The sequence below is a fragment of the Condylostylus longicornis genome, unplaced genomic scaffold, assembly GCF_029603195.1.
Source record: "Condylostylus longicornis isolate FDR11 unplaced genomic scaffold, ASM2960319v2 ptg000044l, whole genome shotgun sequence".
Taxonomy (NCBI): Eukaryota; Metazoa; Arthropoda; class Insecta; order Diptera; family Dolichopodidae; genus Condylostylus; species Condylostylus longicornis.
In genome coordinates this window covers 6014260-6034400 of record NW_026578013.1, presented here as the reverse complement: position 1 = coordinate 6034400, position 20141 = coordinate 6014260, and the positions used below count along the sequence as shown (strand labels likewise).

Here is a 20141-nt window from a genome sequence, read left to right as displayed (position 1 = left end):
ATATGTACATATGTATGTATATAATTTAGTGCTTAGCATAATGTACATACATACGTATGGATATGTGTAAATATGTATATAAATTGAATTTCTTAATAAAATATTAAAATTAAATCAAGAAAATATCACTGTTTTAGATTAATTTAAATTTTTAATTTTTTCTTAATGAGCTTACACGCAATATGCGTAACAGTTTACGTACAAGTATAAATAAATATGTATGCATGTACATAATGTAAAAAATACGATGGGAAATTTATAAATAGTAAAGGCACTAACATTCTTTATTAATTTCTCTTTTTTAATTTTGATTTTTTATTGAAATTTAATAATATTTAATTTGAAAAAGCTTTTTAGTGCTTTTTTTTTTAAATAATTTTGTATGTTCTGGTGTCGTGAAATTATTCCACATGAATATTGTGTATAAATAAGTATACATATATATACAAAAATGATTTAGAATTATTGGATAAACACACATAGACACATAACTACTCAACATATGCTAACTTAAAAGCAATTGAAAGGAGCAGCAATTTTAATCGAAATAATTTCATGACACCGTATAGTAGCTTATTTGATAGTGTCTTTAAAATCTACAGGGTGGTATAGATATCAAAAAATTGTTTACTTTTTAATTTTTCCATTGTTTTTTTTGTTATAATTATGATTTTTATGGTCAAGATAAGTTGAACTTTATTCATATTTTTTTTTTCCTGTATTGTGTTTGTGTCTACTGAATTTTGTACACGAGTAACTTATAGTACACGATTTTAAAACTTGATAAAAATTGTTTTTATGTTTTTTTTTATTATTTTTATACTTTCTGCTTTTTTTTTGGACTTCTATTGGCGAAAACACATGCATACATATTTCAAAGTATAACAAAGTAAGTTGTAAAGGTCTCAAGAATAACGATTTTCTTTATGATTTTTTTTAAATAAATTTTAAAATTTTTATTTTTTTTTTTTCCAAATAAGTGAATATCTAGTTTGATTTTTAACAAAATAAAATCAACTGATAAAGAAAGAATGATTTTTCAGAAATTAAAAATTTAAAATATGAAGGAAAATAGTAAATTTACTGTGAAATACAATTTGATTACAATTAAAGTGTTGTTATATTTTTTTTTAGTATTAATTTTGCGACCAGAGGATAATAACGTACTTACATATAATAGAAAAAATTTTGTTCAATTCAATATTAAATTGAAATTACAGGGAATAAAATTATAAATAATAAAAATGTTAATACTTAAATTGTTTTATTATGCTAATAATATTAATTATTATATTGTCTTGCTATTAATAAGTTGCAATAAAACAAATGATTCTAATAAAATTAATTAATTTTTCCTTGAATAAAATTTGTTTGAAATTTTGAAATAATTTAATATTATTTGTTTTTTTAATTATAAAATAAAAAGCGTTTAATGTTAAAAAATTTCAAATTTTAATTTAATTAAACAAACCGGCTCTAATTATTTAGTGAATTACATCTGGAATTATAAAAGTGATGCAACAATTTAAAAATGAATATTTGTAGAGATAAATTTTATTAATTAAAATTTAATAATTAAAAATATTTAAAAAAAGAATTAATTAGAACATTAGTAGTTTTTATTATTGCGCGAATTAAAATCAGTTCAGTTTCATACATACACAGATAAATCCAATTTTCTTATCGTATTTTAATTGATTTTTATGTTTGTTATACCACCCTGCTTTGTATGATTCATAATTTAATAGGTTTACCAATCTTATTAATTCAATAAAGTGAAATTTTAATTATTGAATTTCAGTTTGTGAATTAATTTTGCGAGTGCATATGTATTTATATAAAATATGTTTGTGTATCTAGAAATATGTGCCGCTAATTTTATAATGGGTCTTGAATTAATTTTTCAAGTTTCATAAATTAGAATTTTTAGAAAATTTTAGTTAAGAAAGTAAAAATATTACTTAATAGAAGTAATAAAGGAACTAGATTATTTATTTGTAAAATTAAAACATGTGCTGCCGTATTTAAGAAAAATATTACATTAGAATTAGTAATTACAATTATTTTTCATTATTTAATTAAAAAATTCTTTTATTTTTAGATTTTTTAGTTATATTAGAATTAATATATTAAGATTTGAACTAAATTGAAATTTTTAAATTAATTCAATATAAAGAAAGTGAAAAGTGCCAATTTTTTTATTTTTTTGTTTGACAAAAACATAAATTACCAAAATTTTTATAAATAAAAACATATTTAGGCATAGATATAAAATATTATATGCAATATAGTGTTAATCTCTAAATCAGAGAAAGTTTTAGGCCAAGAGAAAATTAATAAAAAAAAAATAAATATTTTATAAAATAAAAATCTATAAATGGAAATAAAAATTGCAAATGATTCATCGACGACGACGTAATATTTCAACAAATTCTACTAAATCAGAAAATTGTTTTTTAATGTCTTTAGAAGAAAGAATATGGCATATTGGTACAATACCAGGAAAAGTAGTTGCAGCATCATTAGGTGCTATAGTAAAATATGCACAAGATTCAGTTAATATATTTTTATGTCCACCAGGGTGAGTTTAATTAATATTATTTAATAACTATATTAAAATTAATTTTTTTCATAGAATTAAGTAATTCAATTCTAATTAAGTATTGTAATTGGCTTAAATATTCCATTCTATATACTTAGTTATTATATTTAAATCGAGTATCTCATTAAAATATCTAAAATTAAAGCTTCAATTATTTAACATATAGAATATAGAATAATAGAATTTTGGAACAACTTGGTTCGTTGTCTAGAATGGATATAGGCATACGCATATGCATGCATATATACATATATTATTTACGATATAATTCTGGTTTATACGTATGTACATAGTATATATACAATACATATCAAATGCATATGTAGGGATTTTGTTGTTTGATTACCTCTTTGATTCTTATGTAATTTTCAATTTCATTTCGCTGAAAATAAAAGCAAAAGTACATACTATGCATATATATACAGATATGAATATTGTAATGATTAATAAAATATGAATATGTTTGCACATGCAAAGGTATGCGGTCTTAAAAAAGTAAACCGAATTTTGTGATATTTAAAAACTAAATTAAACTTAAATTAAACTAAAAAAAAACATCAATATTTAAAAATCCAATGTATTGTATGTACCTACATATTATGTATACATGTTTGTGCTGACAAATATACATATATGTAGTGATCCCATGAAAACATTCTTTTTGGGTAATATTTATTTCATATTGATGGATAGAAATTACATCATTAAGTATATGCACACATATTTATGTATGTACATAACATGCAGAGCCATTAGTAATATTAGTAAATACATAAAAATTTCAATATGCCTTTATATATTTTTCCAATAAGAATTGATATGGCCACATGCGATTCAATATGTAAATATAATATAGCATACATATGTAGATACATATGTACATATAATATAAAAGTATAAAGCAACAGCAGTTTAGTAAACGATTATTACAAACCGATTTCATATAATTATGCAAGAAGAAAATAAACATAATAAATAAAGTTGGGTCAAACCAATGGTTTGTATTGTAGCACTTTTCCCTTCAACAAGTGAAAATTCTGCTTTTAAATACAGTCTATGCATACCCATCACACTATTAAAACTATTTTCATTCATTTATAAAACTATTTCTAGGATTGCCTATATTTAGGATGACGCATATATGCAGTCTTTGAAATAAAGCAAAAATTAATATAAAAAGGGGTTAACATAATGCTCGATTTTAAGGGTTAATTGTGTGAGTTAAGAAAAATAATTATATTTTTTAGTTTCATGGAATTTACCGTTAGCTTTTTGCGTTTATAAAAATTTGAAAAAACTTGCGGTTTCGGAAATATAAGGTGTCAAAAATTCAAATTTTACAAATTTCAAGAGGCGATAACTAGAGAGGGGGTTTAGATGGAAAAAAATTTTCTTCTAACGAAATGAACTATTTGTTAATGTCTAAAAGCCCCTAAAATTTCAAAGCTCTACATTATGGGGTCTAGAAGAAAAACGAGATCAAAAATTTGGAAAAAAAGAACTTTAGATAACAGTAAATTTGAACGGCCATTTTGTTTTTCTAAAGTTTAACTATAGTATACCGCGCTAGGGGAAGCAAGTCGCTGCCTTTCTGCGTTTGAAAAATTTCAAAAATGCTTATGGTTTCATTGCAACAAATATTTAAAAAAGGCCATTTTTAGGGTTTTGGAGGGGTATAACTTCTAGAGGGGGGGAGATAGGTAAAAATTTTGTTCTACGGAAATAAGTTTCTAGTGAAGATCTATGTACGTATGAAATTTCAGCTTTCTATCTTCAAGGGTGTAGAAGTTTTGTAAACAAAAAAAGTGTCCACGGACGGACGGACGGACGGACGGACGGACGGACAGAGTGAAACTAATAAGCACTTTTTTCAAAAAATTTTTTCGAAAAGTGCTAAAAACAAACATTTTTAAAATAAAGAAAATGTTACTGGCACAAAAGTTTACATACACACAAATACATATACAACATAATATAAATATGAGAAAAAAGTTCATTATCACCTGTTGTGTTCTCTTTTTTTGTATGTATGTATGCATGTATCGTATTTTTACTATAATATTAAAAAAAACCCTCATGAAATATTAAATAAGGTAGCGAAATTTCTTTAACAGAATTTCACCTCAGCCTTTACATACATATATGTATGTAGATACATGTTGTTTTATTTAATTAAAAATTCGCAAATGCGCATTTATATATATGTAATTTATAATTAACTGTCACAAATATACATAATTTGAAAAAATCAGTAGGTTATGTACATACTTTAGTGTGTATATACATAACAAAACGAAAAAAAAAATGACAAAATTAATTCAATTCTCATAAAATGTTGGTTTTTTGTTGTGTGTTTCCTTCTTTTTAGCAATTTTGAAAAAAAACGCTTATTAGTTTCACTCTGTCCGTCCAAAAAATTAGTGAAAATTTTTTTCTATCGCATCCGCTTTTATCTTATCGCCGCTCGAAATTTGTAAAATTCGAATATTCGGCCACTTATATTTCCGTAGTCCGTACGAAAACTGTAGGTTTTTTCAAATTTCTATAAATTGCAAAAAACTTTCTTTAATAAAAAAAAAATGGCACTTACCAAGTCTTGAAAAAATATAATTATTTTTCATAAATCACGCAATAAACCCTTAAATTCGAACATTAGTTAACGCCTCTTTCAATGTTTTTCTTTTGCCTCATCCCAAATGTATGCAATTTTTAAAATAATTTGGTAAAATAAATGAACGTAGTTTTAATAATGTAGTACATCGTTTTTAAAAGCAGTATTTTGCTTGTTGAAGGAAAAAGTGCTACTTTACAAACCCTTGGTTTGACCCAACTTTATTTAATTTTACTTCCTCGTTCAACATTTCACTTGTTTTCTTGCTGACCATCCTTATTTATCTTGTTCTTTTGTTTTATTCCTATACGGTGTAAAATTTGAGTTGACAAATCTTATGCTATTGACATCTAAAATATAGAAAGGTACATGTAAAGTTTTATAAAATTTCTATACAATATATCGATATACATATACCATATATATGTATGGATATGTATATTTACATTGTGTGTATGTATTAGATATGTATATAACGAAAAAAACCGGATACAAATTAATTATTTAAATTTAAGATCATTCAATCCTTATTATTTTAATCAAATACAATAAATTTTTGAACATTCATATGTACTTATACATAATGTATATTTCTTATTAGGTATGTATTAAATATCTGTTGCTATATAAATTTATATTCACTTTATATTTATGTGTGTAAATTTTTGTAGTATACTACAATAAAATTATGATCGTACTATAATATGAAATAAACCGCAGTAGTCTAGATATGTATGTATGTATATGTACAAAGTGGTTACACATATATGTTTATGTAATTAATATTTATATACTGAAGAAATTGAAATTTGTCAAACGATATTAGATATTAATTTGGCAACTAGAGTAAAAAAAGAAGAAGAGATAAAAAACCATAAAACGTTTAATATTCCCATACATATTATTTAACTAATTAATTATTTATAATGGTGTATTGTATGAGAATTCAATTTATTTTAATATAAAATATTCGCCTACCTCAGAAACTGTTGTCAACTGTTCTATTTATATTTTATTTTTAATTCATTCTTTAAATTTTTTCAACTTATACATATACTGACGTACATAAGTATAATATGTTTGCATGTACATAAATGTGTGCATACACATAATAAGCACATGCATACGTATTTATTTTGGAATCTTATAAATTATTCTAATTTATCAAATTTTATATTTTTATTGTATGTTCTTTTAATAAACAATATTAATGCATTTATATGTATAACAATTTGAATTTTCGGAATTCTAATAAAAGATAATAATTTTAATGATGGTTTTAAGGTATAAAGGTTATTTAGAAAATTTCATATAAAAAATTTATATAAATAGGTACTATATTTTTTATAAAATGTTAACTGTTATAAAAATTATAAGAATTCACAAACGTTTTGTATATATTCCTATTAAATTTCTAATACTCTTTTAAATAATGATAGCTATATAGAGTTAAGAATAATCATAATTACTTACTTATTTCTAGTTAATAAGTCAATTCTGAAATTTCGAAATGTCACAAATTGACAGTACACGTGTTAATTGCAAATCACAAAATTAATCAATTTTGATTATTAATGTGAATCTGTCATTTTGAAAATAATTAAATGTGGTGAGCATAATGTATATCGGTAGGTACATATGCTTTCTATACATGCTTGGTATAAACACACATACCTATATGCAATGTAAAATTAATAAAGTGTTATACATTTTATTTATAAGAAATCTTTGTTTTCTAACAAACATAATCCTAAATGTTATACATGTTGTTATTTTTCATAAATCAATTGCTTAATTTTCTTAAACTTAGAGAATAGTGGAATCCATTATTCATTGTCAAAATAAAAGAAATAATTTCTGTCAGAAAAAATATTTTCTTCCATACAACAAAATACATGCAGACATACGCTATGTATATGTATATAAGAAAAATAATAAATTTATTTTAATATTCATTTAAATTTTATATATGTATGTATGTAGCTAAATTAATTTTAACTTTTAATTTAAAAGAGAGCACGTGTGTAAACTAACAAAATTTTAAAACTTGTTCATTCATTAAAACTTATACTACCTACCGTTTATTTTTATGTTTGCTTTTATCATTTAAGTTTATAAATAAATTGTTTTAAAAAATTATAAAAATAATATTGCAAAATAAAATAAAAAAAAAGTGTAACCTTAATAACATTCTAAAGATTTTTTATGTGAATTTTTAAAGAATATTTTGGCACATAATTTTACAGAATACAGAATGATTCTGGTAACTACATAGATGTCATGTAGATATGTGTATGTACATTATGTCTTTCATGTAGTTAGCCAATTGTTTCTGCTTACTTATAAGTATGTATACACAATTGGAAAGAGACATTGAGGTTAGATAAAATTTTATAATAATTTGACAATCTAATCTTTTTAATAATAATGTTTAAGTAACTCTGTTATTCCTTTCCCAAATAATCAATTGACAGGTGACCATTTGCATTTTGGAGACCAACTGACGAGTAAGTAGTCCATTTCCCGAAATCAACTTTTTACCGAAGTATGATTCAATGAAATATTCAAATAACAAATATGACAACTCACAATCTTTTTTTTAAATTAATAGCATATTAATAAAAATGTCCAAAAGTTTCGCTTTACCGTGAACTAGTGAAGTGTCGTTTCATTAAAGCTGCAGATACATACTGCAATAATGTAATTATTTAATTTCCTTATTTTATTTTAATTTAATAACACTTCTTTTTAAATTGCAATATTTTTAAGTACATTCATAAATTGTACTTAAAGGAATGCATAAAGAGAATGTGCCATTTTAATGAATCACAAGAATTTAATGTGTTTTAAACTAAATAAAAAAAACATACCAATAAATTTTTAATTACATATTTTTTTTTTTTTTACTCGCTATTTTAAAACCACGTCTTAAGTGTAGAATTTCATTTATTAAAAATTCTTTACTGGGGTTTTTTAACTTTTAACGGTGACTCAATTATTTATTGTAAAATATGTTAATGGTCATCGGTGAACTCTTCTTCTTTTTCTTCTTTGCTCGTGTATATTTGGATTTCATATGTATGTGCTTTGTTTTATTCAACACAAAATGCTAATTAAATTGAATTTATGTAAATTTTTTTAATTTATGCATATAAGTATGTACGTATACATATGCATACATATGTGGGTATAGATTGACCTCTAATGTATGCCAAATTGTGGTTTTATTTAATTATTTTATAGTTTGTCATTAATTAGAAAATGGTTGTTGCTGACGACAAAATATTGGAAAGAAATATAAAAAAAAACGTGGCTATGTAAAAGTGATATTTGTTATTTATTGAATTACAAGTGAGTGGACTTGTACTTATTGTTATTTTACACTATTTAAGTATCGAGGGTTTGACACGTTGTAATAAAATATTTTGAAAATTATGTGCGTCCATTGATATTATTTATGTATTTAAGAATTTTTATAGAATAAATTAATATAAGTTTTTCAAACATTGTGTGATTCAAATCCAGTCCGCACTAATCCGAAGGAAGTTTATATGTGTATTTATGTAAGCAAAATTTGCCTGTCTCTACAATGAGGAATATAGACAATCTCTCACATCGAAATTGAAGGAGTGCTTTATTTTAACACTAAACAATTAAGACCGTAAATATGTATGTACCATGTACGTACATACTCTAATTGACAAACTAAGTATGTCTTGATGCAGCATTATTGCAATTTTACCTTTTTGCAATTTTGATCAAACTATCAGGATTTTTTTATCGATAAAAATGGCCAGCTATTTTGGGCCAGTAATTATTCTAACATTATCTTTAGAACACATAAATTTTTTATCTGAATATTTATTAAAAATTTAATATTAAATAAATATCAAAGGTGGAAATAATTTATATTTATGAAAGATTATAGTCTTGTGGGAATAATAATAAAAATAAATGAATTAAAAAGTCAAAATTCAAAAAAATGAAATTGTTTGAAAAAATTTGTAGTTTAGCATTGGCAAAATTTAATTTAATCAACATCTACCGCAGTTGAGATTCACAATAGATATGCACCAACGCAAAAGTTGATTTTTATCTATTTTACTTTTACTGTAAGTGTATATACCATACATTTATGTACATTGCAAACACAAATATATCACACACACATACTCGTATATACTTAAGTATACATGGGAGTAATTCTATATAAAAGGTGACCAATATTCGTGAGTGGTTTGGTGATCGAACGGTTGCTGTTGTTTTTCTACTTTTTTGTTTTTACATGAATAAATAATTTTTTAATTTGTTAAGATCCAGTTTTATTATTGATTATAAACGTGTGCTTCTTTTTTTTCCATTTTAAATTATGTAAAAGGGTTAATAAAATTCATTTTTATTTTTTTGCATTATATTTTTGTTGTCGTTGATATTGTTGTCATTTTAAAATTGATTTAAATTGGCGATGGCACTACTCAAATTTTTTAGAGTTTTCTTTTGACATTGTCTGCCTTAAAATATCTACATAAATATGAATGAATTTAAAGATTATTATAATAGAGTCGCACATATAATTTGAACATTCATACAAATACATTTGGAATTACATTTTATTTATAAAAGCGCCATTAAATTATAATTTAAATATTTCGATTTCTTTAAATTAATGAAAATAAACGATTTGCGTTTTTGTATTATACGGAAGATAACATTTTTCTTAACTTTTCATAATAAAATATGAAAAAGTGTTTCTTGGTTATTTTTATAAAAAAATATACATACGAATAATTAATAATAAAGAAAGTGCAAAAATGTGCCAATATAAATAAACAACATTGTTAATTTCGATATAGGATAGCGATATTGTCCGACAATGGTTCAGTTATTACAAGGTATAAGTGATCAACAGAAAATAAGGGTTTACTTCAAGGCTTAAACTTTGGCAATTATAACATACATATGTATTTAAAACGAAATAATTTTTTATTAATTTTATTAAATCTAAATATTTTAAAATATTAATTTATTTATTTTATTAATTCATCTATATTATATTTTTTTAATTAATCAAGATTTAGCCCAAGAATTTTCAATTAAGATATACTTAAATAGAAATATATTTAAATTTTAACTATGAGAATTCCGTTACTCAATGCCGATAAATAGCTAGTTTGAACATACATAAGTACATTGATAGTAAAAATTATATACATAGTTACAAAACTTAGATTATCTATGAAAATTATAATTGTCCCAAGTTTTAAACAACAATTTGTCCACTTTATGTTCGTGTTTCTGTAATTATGAAAAAAAAACAATGTAATAATTACATAGAAAGAAGATAATAAGGTTACAACAAGGGCTATTTTGAATTAAATTTTTCTTATTCAAAAAAATTATAATTATTTTTAATTGCAAAATGTAACCAACAATAACTAGCAAATTTTTAGGAATTCAAGCTTAAAAAATAAAGTTAACATTCTTATTTAGATCAACTTTCTATCTGCAAATCGATCGCTTTCCTTACATTATAACAGTTATGTACACGAATCACAATTTTTTTCTTTTATGAAATCAATTGCATTAGTCACTTGGTTTACGTACATCTTTTTAACAATGTAGAATTAACAATGGTCACACCAAAACCCAAAATGAAAAAAAAATTCAAGCAAAATTATGAGAAAGCCTAAATATTTTTTTTTCTCTTCCAAATCTCAAATATATTAAATTTTTTTTTTCTTTAGTGATGAAATTTGCATAAAAATAAAACAAAAGAATTTCAATTTAGTGAATGTTTCGTGAAAAAAAAACTAAAATATAAAAACTTAAATCATGCTCGCACCCCATCTACAGTTATGAAAAGAAAATTTTTTCTTCATTAAAACTCTTAAACGTCAACGCTATTTTAAATTAAACAATAGACTGACAATAATAATTTTTAAATAATAAAATTATAATTTATAACAATAACCGTTAGTTAAACTTTCCTTATACAGAAAATTTGCGTGATTTTAAATTAATTTTGTATTTATGTAACAAGGAGGGAATTGTTTTGTTTTGAACGAATGTTCATACCTAGCGATTTTCGTTTCGTTCACATTGCATTTGAAACTGATTTTTTTTTTTATTAAATTGCACGCATTTTTTTTTGTACTTCGTCATTCATTTTAAAAGTATATTGTTACCCATTCAGTGTACCGCAAATATTGTTGATTACAAAATACTTTCAAAGTGTCCCTAACTAAAATTCATTTTGTGAATAAATTTACCTATAAAAAAATTTTTAATTTTATTCACGTGATTTTTCAATTATGTATGTATGTATGTATGTATGTCATCAACTTTATATTTTGTATAGTGAAAATTTTAAATATTTTTCTCACATTCTCCATGAAAAAATTATAAAGTAACTTTGCTTCTTCTTGTTTGCAAATTATTATTAAAAATAAAATTAGATGAAAAAACAAAGGAACTCATTAAAAATAAAACATATAATTTTATTTTACTTGTTTTGTTTTATGTACACGAGCACATACATACATACTGTTTACAAACATTTTTTGAGAAAAATTTAAATTCTATTCTTATTTAAAATAATTTATTTTTTCACAATATTCACAAATAATTAAAAAAATTTTCGGCAATTCTTTTGTTTATTTTAAATTTAAATTGAATTTTTTTCTCTTCTTAAAGTCTTTTATTTTATTCTTAATTCAAATTTTTATTATTATAACATGAAATATTTCTATAAAGTTTCGACCAATTGACATAATAAGTAAATATAATTTTTATTATGTATTTTAATATACAAATATATGTATATACATATATATGTATATACATATATATGTGCGTAGAAATAGAAAGTAGGAACAAAAAAAAGTATTATATAAGTTCCTTCTTTCCTATATTAAAATTGGTGCTCAGATCACAAGTTACACAAACTTCCCTTTATATTTGAAAAATTTTAATTGAGATTTCTCTGAAGAAGAAAGTCCTTTTAAATATGCATGACACGAATGACGTAATGTTCTTTTTCCGAAATACAAGTGAAATACCTACATATACATATATATTGGATTTTAGGTGCTTATTTGCATGCTGTTTTCTTTAACAACCTTAGAATAATTTGAATTTTATGCGTGATCCAAAGATATCATTCAATTTTATATTAACTTTTAGTCATAATTTACCTAGATCTGTATATATAATTACATTAAAGTTGTTGTAAATTATTATATACATATATGTACATAAGTGTATTTATGTATATAAATTTATTTCGCTCTATCTCTTCTAATAAAATATATGTAGGTACATATGTATATGAAAATAAAATTAAATAAATTTTCTGAAAATTTTTATGTGTAAACTGATTGCGTCATTCGTAATTGGAATGATGTCAATAACAACATCAGTAAAATTTCCCAGCAGTAAAATATACCTAATCACATATGTACATACATAAATATATAATGAGCTCAACGCAAAAAAAAATTTAATTAAATTCATGATCAATTTATAGCATTAAAAAAATATCGACTGTTTACAACAACAAAACGATAAAGCTAAGGAGATAGGAAGAAAAAAAAATAAATAAATAATTTGCTGTTTATTTGGAAACTAGAACATCTCCAATTCAATAACAAATTGTAATTTCATCTTTTTTATGCCTACTTTTCCACACCACACATACAATGACTTGAAAATTTTACATTGTGAATTGAAGCTTCAAAATAAAAGTAAAAACAACAACATTAGTTGATGAAAAAAAAAATACCCAAAAAGGGTAGAAACAAGTAAATCACTTTTTGTTTTTTTTTTTTTGTAATATTAAACAAAAGCTACATAAAAAGATTTTATTATTATCGCGCAAATGATTTAAAGCTTAGCATAATAGATTTTTTGTTAAAAAACAAAAAAAAAAAAGCGAAAAGAAAAGTTGAAATTACGTAATTTTTTTGCTGCTCTGTAAAGGTTCCCAAAAAATAAATAAAACTAAAAATCGCGGTAATTTTATGTTTATTTTTTATTTTTGTAGTACAATATTTAAATAATAAATGAAAAATAAATAAAAAGCGCGCAATTTTTTATAAAAATGAGAAAAAAACGAAAATGATTTTTTTTTACCATGACCTTTCCTTCTTTAATAATTTACGATTTTAGTTAAATAAAATTAAAGTGTCGTACGATTTTAAAAAAAAAACTACAATGAAATTAAAAATAAGAAGAAAAAAAATCACGATTAAAGCCATTTGTACCTTTTTTCCGTTCTTTTTTTATTTTATTAATTTTTTTTGGAAAAGAACTTGTTCTTCAGATTAAATCTTGATTTAAAAAAACTGGTAAAAAATAAAAGTGAATCATTTCAAAGCTTTAAAAAAACTGGTTAGTTATCGTTCTCTTTTATTTTATTGTTACTCGGATTTTAATGCATAAAATCGAGAAAAAGCCCGGTTTTAAAAGTATTTTTTTTAACATTTGTTGGAAATTGACTGAAAATAATTTTCAAAACTTTGTATGTACATTCTTTTTGCTCTTAATCAGTCAGATTTTATTTTAAAAGCTGAACAACAGGTCTCTTAATATACATACATACAGGGCAGAATAATTTCATATATGTACATACACAAATATTTGATATAAGTTATCGAAATGAAAATTGTAAGATATTTTATTAAATTATAAGTACGTACATGTTTTCAAAATTTTAATAAAATCGCACATAATTCTTAAATTGCATATACAATATACACAGCGTCGGATCTACTATATATGCAAAGTAAGCATTATGCAATGAGCGCTATAACACAGGGGCGCAAGGAGGACGCACGTTATGGAAAGCGCGTAGGCGTCGAACCGGGCCTGAATATACATACATATATTGGCACATTATCTCATTGTCTCATTTATCTTATATTTTAAATGTATAATGAATAAACTGGTGACTAAAATTAATAATTTTAAATTTGTAATATATGGACGTATGTACATATGTATGTACATATGTAAAATATTTAATGCTTACACAATCCAAGGAAATCTGGATGTAAAGATCAAAATGTCAAATAATTTCAAAGGTAGTTAAAAGAATGTAATTGTAAATAGTATGCAGATCCAAACTTGAGGTTTCAAATACTTTTCAATTTTATTCCAAACTCAAATTATCTAGAGTTACATTTAAGTATGTATGTATATTCTGTCTCAATTTTGTTAAAATAGACCAGTATGGTCCGAAATTATGGTAAATCTAAAATTTTAATTCAATTTACTTTAATAACAAGTTCTTTCCAAAAACCGCAGAAATGTACATTTAGTAAATCCGTTTTTTTTTTTTATAGATCGATTAACACTGACAGATTTTTATTTTCCGAAATTGTTTTAAAATATTTAAGGTTTTTATTTAAAGTTGAAAATGTTCTGTTTTATCAGAAATCTTTAATAATAATTTTTTTTTTCTTAAATTGTTTTAAACTATGTATGTATGGGTTTTCGATTAAGTATGCATAAAAATGCAAGTAAATAAAGTACTCAAGTAAGTCATAAATTTATGATGAAACAAAACGGATTCAGTTATTTTACATGGCCAATAGTTTTTTTTAATTGAATGGCGTTTTTGGAAAATTTACGCACGCTATAGGCTTTTATTATTTTTTTTTATGAATGTGAGAAAAGCCATAAGAACAAAGAAGTTTTGAATTTAATTATAATCATGTGCAATCAAAATCGATTTTCCTGTGAATCGTTTATAATAATTTTAAATCATTAGAAAATGTTAGTTTTTCCGCAATTATTTAACATACATACTTGTGTAAATATTTTTATTTTATAAGGAAAACCACTTTGCAATCTTTCAATAAATTATTTAATTATAATTATACATATACATGTACATACATACTTGCGTACATAATGTGTACACTGTTGACCTTGACGATAATCTGGTGAAAAATGTTTTATGTTGTTTATACATACATACATACTTATATTACTATTCACAGTGAATCATTTTATTAATGGATTGAGAAAAATCATTAATACAATAGAATTAAGTAATAATAAGGCAAATAAAATTCAATAAATATTTTCCACTTGAATTTTATTTGTGTTTGTCGTAATAAGTAATAATATTGTGTAGGAACTTGAATTATAAATAATTCGAACAAACAGTTCAAAAGTTTTAATACATATACTAAACACATACAATAATTGTAACTTCAGTGTTTTTAAACCGGTTTTTATTGAATAAATATATTTTTAATTTTAATTAACAATAGGTTATAAATTAAATGAAAACAACAAATTTGCTTATTGAAAAACTTTAATTAAAATTAACAAATTATGTGAAATGAGCACATATACACTCTGTACGGGTTATCATTTTGTTGAGCTCATTTTGAGAAATTCTTTTGAAATAAATAAAATAAATACTTAAATATTTTATTAGACAAAGAGCTTGTACCGAATTTAAAGCACTCTAATTTTAATAAGAGTCATGTTCAATTAAAATTAAATAAACTGATATACAGAAATATGTAATGTTAGTAATATAAATCATTGACAGTCTCAATTATTTTTTTAACAGAAAATATACTTTGTGGAATACCGGCGGATTTTCAGTTCAGGCATAATACCTATATATCTATAATACGTGCGAATATTTTTGCAGTTTTTTTGTAAAAATTTAAAATGTGGGTATAAAATCCAACACACATCCAAAAAAAATATACTTAATTGCGATTAGTTTGCTAATTTGAAAATATGTACATATGTTTCTAAAATCTAATCAAATAATAAATAAAAATTCTTACATTGTATGTATGTTATATTCTCTTGAAGGAGGATAAATTTGTCCAAATCCAATTAAATCTGCAAGGACATTTGAATAATGAAAGTTCTGCATGTTTGCTGGAAAATTATTGCACTTACACGTATAATTTCATTTAAGTAGACAGATGTTTACTTTTTAAGTAAATTTTAAGTTTGTTTTCTTTTCAATATTTTGTTGTGTTTAAATCAACTAGCAAACAGCAAAAATTTAGGTGAAAAACCGGAAAAGACACGTTGATTTTGGTGTTATAAAATATTTTGTTTTTTCTTTTCTTGTTTTTTTTTTATGTCTTTTATAAACTTTTTTAATTTTCTCTTATAACTTTTATTTTTTATTATAATTTATGCAAATTTCTTATTTCCACCAAACTATTAAATTGAACAAACAAACATAGAAAATCTTTAAAAATGAAAAATATAAAAAAAAACATGCAATTTTTCATTAATATGGAAAATTTCATTCATCAAAACAATTTTCTTAATATTTTGCATTCATTTAAATTCAACATGTTTGTATATTTATGTTGACATACTATTACCATACAAATACACTATATGTACATAAGTGTTTTGTGAGTTTGTATTAATTTCTATGATAAAATTGAACTAGTGACTTGTATGTAATTGCATATGTATGTACATATATATATTCATAAGACAGTTTCGAGAGATACTGGATTACAGCAATAAGCAATGAAGTATAAGCAATTACTTATAATTACCGAATTATTATTCGGTATGTCATTGCAAATTTAACATGTTTACTTCCAAATTGAACAATAATAGACCCATTTATATATACACACACATATACATATATAATACATCACTTTAATTACTCAATACTAGACACATACAAAATTTCTTAAAATATTTTTAGAGTTACTGCAGACTTTATTAAAACGTTTATTAAAAACATTTTTAAATCTATGAATTCAGTTGTTTGAAAATTCAAACTTTGAAAGCATTAATCATTAACAGTTACAAAAGTAAAAATTACATCTTCCTGAGCCCTAACCAGAGCAACTAAAATTTCTGAAAAATGTCTGCAGCACTTTAAAATTTTTAATTTTAAATTACAATGTTCACAATATTTATAATTGATAATGATAATTTATACATAAAAAATAAAATCTATTAAACATCTTATGATCTACTACATCTTTAAATTTTAATACGTGATATGTATTTTCCGTATGACCTTCAAAAGGTCAAAAATATCAAGATGGCATTAATTTTTGTTTTCTTTTTCGCATAAGCCAATATAATTAAGACATGAAAATATTAAAAAAACATAAAAATTTTTATCTAAAAATATAGTTAAATAAAAAAAAAATTGCTCTCTTGTCAAAATGTTTAAAATCATTTTTTTAAACATTTTTGTTTTAGCAGAGAATAAATTTGAATTAAATTTCAATTTTACTAATTCAATATTGTATCCGTCATACGTGTATTGAATTTCGTTAATAATTTTTTAAATTTTTGAAAAAATTTCAAAAAAAAAATTCACCCAAAATATAAATGAAGAAGATATTTTTTTTTGGAGACTGCAGGTCTTTTGTTTATTTCAAAAAAAAAAGAAAACAAAGAATTATATTGAATATTTTTTCAATGATTATCAAGGTTAAGTAAATATAAACATAATCATTTTAAATATATTCATGCTATATACATATATTTGCATATATGTAATGTACACAAGTGCACATCCATACATACCTGTGCTCATGTTTGTTACTTAAAATTTATTTTACTTAAATGAAATTTAATTAAAATTCACTGACCTATTTTTTTGGCACCTGGTCGTATATACATAATATATTTACCTAAATAAATAACATATGATTCAATAATATTTTACCTTTCCTTCACCTTAAATATTGTTAATGAATAAGTACATAAGTATATATACAAAATCGTTTTGTCCTCGGTATGTTTTGTTAAACTTTGTTAGTCGTATGTCTGAAAATCATCCTATTTTTAAAAGAAGTACATACATAGTTTAATTTTTTGTTTTCATATAGTGACGTACATATATACATATATGTATGGCATATGCTATTTAAACAACTTGGCAAAAAAATAAACACTTTATTTTTTAATTTATTCTCTGTACTTTTCTTGTACATTAAAATAATTTTCAGTTTCATTCACTTACTTTTAGTTTGGAAATTATTTATGCATGTATGCGTGTTATGTGATATTTTAATTAAGAGGGATTGTTTGATCCTAAAATCGAAAAATTTCTTTAAATAATATGAATGAAGTTTGTTTTTTTTGTGGAAAATAGATCGTCAACTATTATGAATTTAGTTTGTTTTATATTAACAAAATCTTAAAATTCGATTAATAAATAATTATCTTTTAATTAAATATTAACACATTATGAGCGGCGGCCTAATATGGATAACAATGTTGCGTAGCGGGCGAATATACAACGTGTACATCCGGATACATAAAAAGTTTGAGGGCCCTATTACTCAAAAAATAACAAGTTTTTGAAAAAAATATAAGAATAAAAAAATGTCTATAATAAGTTTCTACATCCATATTGCCTATAATAGGATTAAGTGACAATCCAAACAAGCGGGTACTAGTACCCTACAAGGTTAGGTGCAACATAGTATGCTAGTGACGTCACGAATTTTAAGTCCAAGTATTAAAGTGGCTTCGAGCAAATAAAAATATTTCTAATGGGATTTTTCTTATATTTTTGACTGTATTTAAAAAAAAAAAACGAAAGTTCATTTTAAGAAACCAAAAGTTAAAGAACAATAATTTACAGAACTTTTGTACTTGTTTGTATATAAATTTATTCAGTAATAATCATAAATTTCAATTGTTTGTATAAAATTGTATTAAATTTATTTCATTTCGATTAAGTTTAATTAACGTTTTAGCTTGTTTTCCAATTAATTATTAATTCGTTCTTGTTCACATATCACAAAAGTGCAAAAATTATAACAAGTCACAGGTACAAAAATTATAAAACAAAAGATTTCGAAATTACCGTAGAAAAGTTCAAATATATTTTTAATTATTTTTTATATAACGTTATAAAATATCTAATATTATGTAGTAATAATTTCTTTCATATAAACATTTCGTAATAATTTTAATATATGCGATATATAACAGTTAATTTATTGCAATGATTCATTTAACAATATTAATTTCCCTTAAGTACACCATGTGTTTGTAATCTAAAAAATTCCTTTTTGTTCGCCATATGTTTTCAATCTCATGTAAAATTATGACACGTAAGTAAAACTATTGATCAATTATTCAATAATGATAAGGTTATTATAGTTTACAGTTAATTATACAATATAAAAATACTGTACTCCTACTACTTTTTTAATTATGATAGAACAAATGTCGATAGAACATTACGAAACTGCTAAAATAAATAAGTAAACAAAGTACATCTATTCTGTTTACCTATATTTTAATATTAAAATTAAAAGAATTAATTACAAAAGTGCACCAGGTTTGTTGTACTTAAAATTACATTCTTTTAAATTTCCGTATACCTGCACTATACATATATATACATATACAATACTAATTGAGTAATATACTTAGTTAAAATCTCTTTAAAAATCATATTATTTATTTTAAAATTAAAATTAATTTCAATTGGTTTCCAGTGTTCTTAATTTTCTAATTTACTGACTAATCTTACTCAGTAGATTTTTATTAATTTGTATAATTACATACATACATACATTAAAAATAACTTTTAAATTCTATCTGTCATTCTAAGTAAGTAGTAATTAAATTTATGTATGTACATACATATATATATTTATAAATCAAAGCTCTTTTAATAAAACACTTGATTATTGTTACTAAGTTCAAATTTTATTATTTTCCTATATTTGATATTAGTTAACTAAGTATAAAAAACAATATTAAACAAAGAAAACCAATTAAAAAAAACAAAACAAAAATCAAAATATTTTTTTATCAAAATATTGTACTACATTAAATTTATATATGTATATATTATTTATGTATGTATATATGTACATATAATTATAAGATATATCCAATAAGTTATAATGTTGTCATGTAGATTATGCATAGTTATAATAT

General features: G+C 23.1%; 1 protein-coding gene across 2 annotated transcripts in view; it reads left to right on the top strand.

Moving 5' to 3' along the window:
- Positions 1-20141, top strand: part of LOC129610442 (MOB kinase activator-like 2) — a 62905-nt gene that overhangs the window by 31665 nt on the left and 11099 nt on the right. Inside the window, exon 1 of one of the 2 annotated variants that reach the window (XM_055523033.1) lies at positions 2322-2581. The exons of the other annotated variant lie outside the window; for it this stretch is intronic. Coding sequence (XP_055379008.1) covers positions 2397-2581 — 185 coding nt within the window. The 5' untranslated portion in view covers positions 2322-2396. Of the gene's footprint in view, positions 1-2321; positions 2582-20141 lie in introns of those variants that run through there. 2 annotated transcript variants of the gene reach the window in all.